Source organism: Arachis ipaensis, chromosome B6, assembly GCF_059453495.1.
Source record: "Arachis ipaensis isolate K30076 ecotype BB chromosome B6, ASM5945349v1, whole genome shotgun sequence".
In the NCBI taxonomy this organism is placed as follows: Eukaryota; Viridiplantae; Streptophyta; class Magnoliopsida; order Fabales; family Fabaceae; genus Arachis; species Arachis ipaensis.
In genome coordinates, this window is record NC_142441.1 from 15,801,574 (window position 1) to 15,810,687 (window position 9,114).

General features: G+C 37.2%; 1 protein-coding gene across 1 annotated transcript; it reads right to left on the bottom strand.

Moving 5' to 3' along the window:
• Positions 1 to 7,276: 7,276 nt before the first annotated feature.
• LOC107645841 (DNA-binding storekeeper protein-related transcriptional regulator) lies at positions 7,277 to 9,114 on the bottom strand. Its single transcript, XM_016349967.3, has one exon. It carries the CDS (start codon positions 8,834 to 8,836, stop codon positions 7,550 to 7,552), a length of 1,287 nt encoding a protein of 428 aa, XP_016205453.2. The 5' UTR covers positions 8,837 to 9,114; the 3' UTR covers positions 7,277 to 7,549.

The window sequence follows — 9,114 nt, forward strand, 5'->3', positions numbered from 1 at the left end:
AGTGGTCGAAAAACTTGGAGTGACGTGTACGCGTGGGTGACGCATACGCGTGGCATGGTGCTCTGTTTTTCAAAATTTTTCCAAGTTCTTGTACCAAACCAAGTATTCCAAACCTCCAAACAGCTTCCAAAACACCATAAAACCTTATTTAACATACTAGACTACTAAATAAACTCAACAAACAAAAATCAAACATGAAATTAAACTAATTTACCAATATGTACAAAAGAGAAAAATGAAAAAGATGTTACCATGGTGGGGTGTCTCCCACCTAGTACTTTTATTTATTGTCCTTAAGTTGGACTTATGGGGAGCTCTTATCAAGGTGGCTTGTGCTTGAATCCATCCTTGAATATCCACCAATGCTTATACTTCCAATAAGCTCCATCATTCAAAATTAATATCTCCAAGCTTTGATGGAGTTCTTCACAAACCATGAGCTCCCAAAAGTGATCCTCTCCTTGTAATCCGGGATCCCACACTTTGTTTTGACACCCGTATTTAAGTTGATCACGGTAATCCCCTCTGGGTGGCAAGCACATATAATTCTCATATAGGCACCAAACGATCCTCCTAGACCCATCCATTTTGGTTCCACACCAACTATTGCTCCTAAACCTTGAGCTTCCAACCATAATGAACCTAGAGTGATGTTTTCAACCACTAACCATCTCCCTTTTGCTCTTTAAGCCACAAAGAGCTCTAAGTTGACCATCCTTCTCAAGCATATTCAAGTGGGATAATAAAGCTTAGAGATAAGAATTTTACCCACTTGAATGAAAGGATGGATGGTGATGGCTTGGGGAGAGGTGTCTCCAATGTCCTTGCAAGCTCTACTCCCTTGTGTTCTTCCTTGACAACTTTCGCCTCCTTGCAACCTCTTCCTCTTGGTAGCTTTCTTCCAATTCAATCTCTTCTTCATTGCTTACCAAGGGTATGGAAGGTTGTGTATCTTCTTCTTTAATCTCTATGTCAAGTCCAATGGGAGAGGATTCAATTGTAGATAGGAATTCATCAATGATTGAATCCATCTTTTGATCAACCTCTTCAAAATCTTCAACCATGATATGCTTTGGAGGTTGTACACCCTCCTCAACATCAATATCAAGCTTCTTGGAAGAGGGCTCTATAATTCTACATTTCCATAGACTTTCAACATCTCCTAAATCATCAACCACTCTTTCCGTTTCAATCATCTCTACCTCCTCCTCTTGTTGCACTTCTTGCTTCAACTCCTCTTCTCTACCTTGAAGCTCTAAATTCTCCTTCTCATTGTGCTCCTCAACTAATCCTCCACATTTAACAATAAAGGTATCTTGGATAGTTGAGCACAATGATGCCAATTGGCTCATCACTTTGGTTAAACTAACCACGGCTTCCCCTTACTTTTGGCAATGAATTAGAAGTTCTTGTTGTTCTTGCATTAGGGGTTGGAGAGATTGGTCCAATGAAAGTGGTGGTGGGAGAGAGGGTTCATTGTTTGAGGAAAAGGGTTCATAATTGGAAGGTGGTTCATCTTGGTAAGGGTATGGAGATGGTGTATATCGAAGTAGTTCTTGGAAGTAATTGTGTTGGAATGGTGGTGGTTCTATGTATGGTTCATATGGCTCATAAGGTGGTTGGTATGGTGGATATGGGTTAGGGTCATATGGAGGTGTTTGGTGGTAGGGGGCTTGTGAGTATGGCGGTTCAAAACTATGTTGAGGAGGTGGTTCATAGGCATATGGTGATTGTGGTTGACAACCACAATGAGGGTCACCACACATATTAGATTGGTATGCATCATGGTATAGCTCTTAATCATAGTACATTGGTGAAGGTTGTTGCCATGAAGGTTGATCAAATGCTTGAGGCTCCTCCCACCTTTGATTGTCCAATCCTTGATGCATGTTGTCATTGTAGCTTCTATTCCCTACAACATAGTTAGAACCAGACTCATAACCAAAGGGGTGAGAATTCATAGTAGCAAGAGAAAATGAAAACAAAAACTAACAAGAAACAAAGAAAATTAAATCCTAAAACTAACAAAAACTAACAAAGAAACAAAAGGCAAACATATTCATAATATTCACATATATACAATAACCAATAACAAGCACACATTGCAATTCCCCGGCAACGGCGCCAAAAATTTGAAAGAGTATTATCGTCAGTTAGAAATTTCACACAAATAATTCCGTTGATAGTATAGTTCCCAACCAACAAATAATACTCAATCAAAGTTTAATTTTTGATTGTCTCAAGTCCAACCCAATAAAAATAACTGAGAGTATTAGTCCCGGATCGTCTTCTCAACAAATTATAGTGAGGTATGCATATTATTGATTATGGTATCCAAGGGGTGGGTTGGTAAAAAGACAAGAAAATAACTGACAACAAAAGTAAAGCAAACAATTAAAGAAAACAAGTAATAAAGAGAGACATTCATGGCAAGGATTGAGAATATAGGCTTTCTATCCTAGTCACTAATCATAACAATAATTAACAAGAGTTAATCCTATTTCGTCATCTCCAACATAAGAAGAAGGTATAATGTCATCTTCATATTGAGAGAAAGTCAAATAAGACTAGTTAATCTCAATCCAAAAGTCCTAATTAGCTTACTAATTGAATTAGCAAGAGATTAGAGTCAATGAAAATAATATTAACTAACAACTCTAGATCACCAATCTAAATTGGGTATTCATGACTTAAGATTGCCTAATTTCTCTTTCCAAGCCAAGAATGTTCAAAAAGCTACTCTAACATCCAACCAAGCATTTTGTCAAACACTTGGAAGGCATAAAAGGAAAGTATCATAAAATTGCAAGAATATTAAATCTACAACTACCGAATGCAAGAAATTAACAATAACAACTAAGGAAAGCGCACATTAAACATGAAATACCTCAAAATTGCATTAAAGAGAATGGAAATTAACAAGAGTGCATGAACATAAAAGCAACCAAAATGAAAAATTAACAAGAAGAAATAGGAAAATCAAGACAATAGAACAAGGAATTATATAGAAAACAAGATGAAAACAAAATATTAAACTTAGATCTAAGAGGAAAATAAACCTAAGAACCCTAATTCTAGAGAGAAGAGTGAGCTTTTCTCTCTAGAAAACTAGCCTATATGATCCTAAGCTAATCTAATTGCTCCCTCCTTGATCCATCTTGAATTCTGCATGAAATAGTCTCAGAAATGAGTTGGATTTGGGCCTGTGCAGCTCAGAAATCGCCCCCAGCGAATCCACTTTAATGAGGTCATGTGATCAGCGCGCGTGGGCGATGCGTGCGCGTCGCTGGCCAAAACTCCTCCTCACGTGTACGCGTGGATGACGCCTTCGCGTGACTTGCAAATCTCTTCTGACACATACGCGTAAATGACGCGTGCGCGTGGCCTTCAATTCTCCAAATGCTCATTTCTTCATGAATTCTCCACTTTGCATGCTTTTCTCTTCACTTCTTTCATCCAATACTTGCCTTATGAATCTGAAATCACTTAACATACATATCAAGGCATCGAATGGAATTAAAGTGAATTAAATTTAGGTATTTTAAGGCCTAAAAAGCATGTTTTCACACTTAAGCACAAATTTAGGGAGAATTACAAAACCATGCTATTTCATTGAATAAATATGAGATAAGTTGATAAAATCGCCTAAATTGAGCACAAGATAAACCACAAAATTGAGGTTTATCAAATTACCTCAGAAATGAATCAAGAGCTTATGAAGGAAGTCACTGACAAGAAAATCAAGGAGATTGCTTTTAGCATGGGAGGTCTCAAGGCACCAGGTCTGCATGGTCTGAACGGATTTTTTTTTTCAAAAATATTGGGATGTCATTGGGAGAGAGGTATGTGATGTGGTTAAAAATTTTTTCAGAAAGGAGAACTTTCTCATAACATTTGTGAAACAAGTATTGTTTTAATTTCAAATGTTAAGAATCTTGAGACTTTTAGTAATGTGATCCCCATTAGTTGTTGCAATTTTATTTACAAAATTGTATCCAGGGTTATGGTCATGAGACTAAGGAAGATTATTGATAAAATCATATCCCCTATTCAAAGTGCATTCATGGCGGACAGGCTTATTCAAGATAATATTGTGGTTGTATAAGAGATGTTTCATGCTTTAAACAAGAAAGAAAAAGGAGCATCTGAGGACCTGGCTATTAAGATATATATGAACATGTAAAAGAGTTTGGACTTGGCTTGGGCAATGGGCTTCTGTAAGGTTGTGTTGGAGGTTGATGCAGGAGCAGTTATGAAGCTTTTAAACGAAGGAGAGAATTTGGTCTTCCACCCTAATACTCTGGTTAGAGAGATATATGAGGTAAAAAAAAAAAGATTGGAACATTTTTTTGTACAAATTTATAGAGAAGGTAAAAATGCAGATTTTTTTTTTTTACCAAAGATAGGAGACTCGAACTCGCAACCTTTTAATTGAGTATGGGGAGATTATGTCATTTGAGCTATTACTCATTGGCAGATAAAAATGCAGATTACCTAACTATAAAGAGCATAAATTTAGAGTCTGATTTTGTTTTTTGGGATATGCCTCCACCTAACTTAGGGAGGATTATTAGTGAGGATGAAAGAGGGGGTTACTTTACCTAAATTAGTTTGTATGTAATTTTTTTTAGGTTTTTAACCCCATTTCAATACAAAAGAAAAAAAAAGAAATCGTTGTTTTTTTTTTAAAGACGGAAAAAATAGTAATAAAAAGAAAATTAGAGTTGAATAGAAAATACGAAACAAAACAATTTGGATTGGTCTAGTAATTAGTTTATTTGTACGTTTAAGTGTCAATGTTCAAATCTCGCCTTATACATGTAGCAACTGTTAGCAACAAAATTTTAAATAAAATTTTGATCTATGACAAATTAATCTTTGACCTGCTAAGATAGAAAATACCTTAAAAAAATCTAAAAAAAAAATCCAAAATTTAGATACAAGAGATTTAATCGTTAATGTGTGGGTGCAATTACATTAGAGCTTTAGTGTTAGTATAGCATGAGTGTATGAGATGAGATTAAATAATAAATCCTCATAATTTAAACATCACTTTAATTAAACTCATGTTATAAATATTGAATTATTCTTTGATAATATATAAATGATAGTACATGTCACATGTTATTGTAAGCGGAATTTGAATTAGAATATTTGTTAGACATTGTCGCTAGAAGACAAAAGTAGTTTGATTTGGTAAAATTTTTATTTTTTAAAAATAATTTATAAAAGTTAAATTTAAAAAAAAAATTAAAAATTTTAGTATTTATGTTTGATAAACTAAATTAAAAAAAATTTGTATGCAGTTGTTTTTATGTAAAATTGATAGTAAAAAATCGTTAGATAACAATTTAGTCAAGTTTGTCAAATTATCTAATGGTTCTCAATTATTAACTTCACGTAAAAATAATTGGATGTGTCTTTGCCTTAAATTAAGATGACTTTTAATAAATATAAGCAAGAGTTGTATTTAATAAAATAATTTTTAAAATTTAAAAATACTATAATAAACATAAATATATGAGTTAAAATTTAAAAATTAATTAATGTATAATGTCATATTAAATTTTTTTTTAATAAATATAAGTGAACTTTAAAAAATTCTACTTTAAATACTTTTAAAAGTACTTATATTTTTTAAAAACTACAAATACAAATATATAATTTTTACAATTTACCAAATATAAAACAAAGAATTTATACTTTTTAAAAACACAATCACCTTTTCAAAAATTTTATCAAGCCTATGTCAGAAATCTAAAAAAGGAAACAGGAAACGCATAGTATATAATATTCGGGTTGCCTAATTCTTAATCAAGACGTATAGTATAGCTTTTCATAAAGATAAAAAGAGCGAGAGAAATGCACTGCCGAATCAGAGGGGTCGGCCAGAAGTGATGGAGAAAGAGTCATATACTCAATATCATAAACAAACCCCCCGAGAACCACTTAATAATAGTAGATGGATAGTTGATTATTAACAGACACACCGCATCATTTTGTCATATCCATACGCATCAATTCCAATTCTTTCTGCCGTGTAGTTCAAGTTAATTACTATATTCGCTCGGTGTTTGGAAAAAGGGTTTAGCTTAAATTAAATGCAAGTCATCAGTCCTCATCATTAATTGTATCCAAAGTAATTCTCTGGTGCAGTGGTGCCACATTCGTTGTACAGAACCGTTAACATTAGAAGAATAAGACGACCCAACCTGTTGCGTTGTTAAACAAATGATCTACAATATCAAACACAAAATGAATGTTTGACTTTGACCTCCCCCCAACACCCCCCCCCCTTCTTTTTTCTGCAAAAACTATATAACAATTTGCTTTTACAGGGTTGACTAGAGTGCCTTCTCATTTTGGTGGTATTTCGGTATTTCCTTTTCACACATGATTGGCACTATGACTATTTTATTATGTTCTTAGAAGTGAAATTGTGGGATTTTTTAATCCATATAAATGAAACAGTTTACATAGGAAAAACTATCCATCGCACAAATCTCAAACAAACAAGCCTTGTCTTCCAACACCTCCCAGCAGACCTTTCTTTACACCTCTTTCTGTTAAATAGCATATAAATCTTAAAAGAAAGAAATGAACTTGCAGACGCAGTGACATGCTTTTATCTGTAAACTTCCCTCTTTCAAACAAATGAAAGTGGATATGAGGACTCCCAGAGAAAAAAACCACAAGTGATAATTGATCATTGTTCGAAGACATAACTTAAACAAGTTAAGCATAACAGGGTGCAGAAAGCATTTCCACTCCTGTTAGTGCATATTAGTTTCAAGCAACGATTGGGCAAAGTTTTTTACCCATACTTCTGTTGGAACTTTCCAAAAAGCTGAAAACAATTCACAACCCTTTTTTAGGCCAATTCAACTTTCTAAATTCTATATATTCTTCTATCTTCCATGTTTAGTTGTTTACTTCGTTATCTACAATTCTCCCAAACTTTTTCAGGTTTGTCTGTGCCGGCAGTAACATAACAGCCGACACAAAATTCAAGAACAGCTTCAAAGCCCTATCTGCATTGCAAGCAGGAATCAGCAGATAACAATAGCAGAATAATCATCAGAAGTTGACTTTATCCTTCTCTTACAATCTATTGACTATTATATTGCTATAGCAAATACGATAGGTAATTAGGTACAACAATAAACCCCACTGAAACAGGGTAACAGGTGAAATTTAACGTAGAAAAGTAAGCATCTGATCTTTTACAACAACATATCATATCATAATACAAGCCTACCATGGATGGAGTTCTTCATTTTGTACCAATTCATTTCAATATGACTGTAGATCCTGTACATTATAATTCAAATGGGAACAAGAAATTCTACCCAAAAGCACTATAAATTAAACATTTTTATTCGACAACTGTTCTACGAAATCAGCAGAGACTAAATTTATATAAAAAGGAAAAAGAGAATCCTTAGTTACCAGCTACACGCTAAACTCTATCATCATCAACCACTGATTGATCAATTCACCAAGCAAATCAGTATGAAAACATGAAACTAACCCCAAGAACAAGACAAAGTCAGCTTCCTGCCGTTGAACGCAATTCCTCGAGAGCAGCTTTGATCTGTTCCTGAACCAGTTCCAGCCTCTTGGAGTACACTTCCAATTCCAATATTTGCTGCTTCCTCCATCTCTCATCCACTAGTTCTCCACCACCCAAACCCAAACCCAAATTATTCATCGCTCCGAACCCCAATGGAATGGGGTTCAGTGAAAAGCCTCCACCTCCAAACCCTCTTCCGCCAAAGTGACCACCTCCCATGGCAGCGCCACCCACCAATTCCTTCACCAACGGCGACAAACAACTCCTCACCGTCTCTTCAACCAAACCCGGTATGCCATATCCACCGCTACACTTGTTACTCTCACAGTTATTGTTTGGCGTTGCAGGGAGACCTGTAGCGGCAGCGTTGAGATTAAAGTTATGCTCTTTATGTGACGCCGATCCATCCAATGACTCGCGCCTCTCTTCGATTTTCACCGTCGTCGCAGCGGATGATCGCGGCCGTGATCGCTTCCGCGAAGGCGGCGTTTTCTTCTCGGAGGAATTCCCGAAGAGCGTCTCAGTCCTGGGCGCGGGGAGTGCGAAGGTAAAATTGAGGTTAGGGTTAGGGTTAGGATTGGGATTGAGGTTGATTTCGTCGTCGTCCAAGGCATTATCAGCCACTGGACCCAAGTTGCTCCAGATCTTGCGTGAAATCTCGAAGGTGGCTTGATCGTGAGCGCTCTTAAAGTTGAATTCCTTGCCGGAACCAATCTTGTTGAGAACGTTGCGGTACTTCTTCTTCAACCTCCGGATCTTCTCCACAAGCTGGTTCTTGTTGAAATCCAGCTGAAGCTTCGACTTAATTTGGTCGTAGAACAAAGCAGTGTCGTTGTGGTGAGAGGAACCTCGCTGCGATGTGTACTCGAGAAACCCTTGCAGAAGCTCGATCTCATCCTCGTCCGTCCACAGCCGCTGGAACAGCCTCCGTGAATCGTCGAGCGGCTTCTTCTCCTCGATTTGTTGCTGCCGTTTCGGATCGGAGGAGCTGCCTTCGAGGGCAACGACCACGGTGGTGGCCGCGTTGGCAGTGGGGGTTGAAATTGGAGCCTTTTCGCCGTTGGGGATGACGGAGGAGGGAACGGCGACGGTGACGGCGAGGGCAGCGGACGAGGTAGAGGGAGAGGGCTCGTTTTCTTCGTCGTCTGGCAAAACGTCGTCGTCATCGATGTCTTCCTCTTCTTCGTCCTCTTGGGACTCCTCGTCGTCTTCGTCCATGTCTTCGTCTGGGAAAACGGTGTCGTGTTGCTCCGATGCCATCATTCAGAGAGAGAAAGCAGAGAAAAGAGAAAGAGAAAGGGAGAGTGAAAGGAGTTTGGTTAGGCGAAGCCAAAGCCGAAGAGTGAAGTGGGCTCACGGGTTTCGGTTTCGGTTTTGGTTTTGGTTATTGTTGGACTGACTGACTGACCGCCCTTTGGTGGTATCTAGCAATTGAAATTGTGTAAGAGTCGCTTCGGTTTAGGTGGTGGACCAACCTACCGTATGTTTTTCCTTTTTTAAATCCACAGACCTGTTTTAGGTGGTGTAAGAGTCCGTTTTCA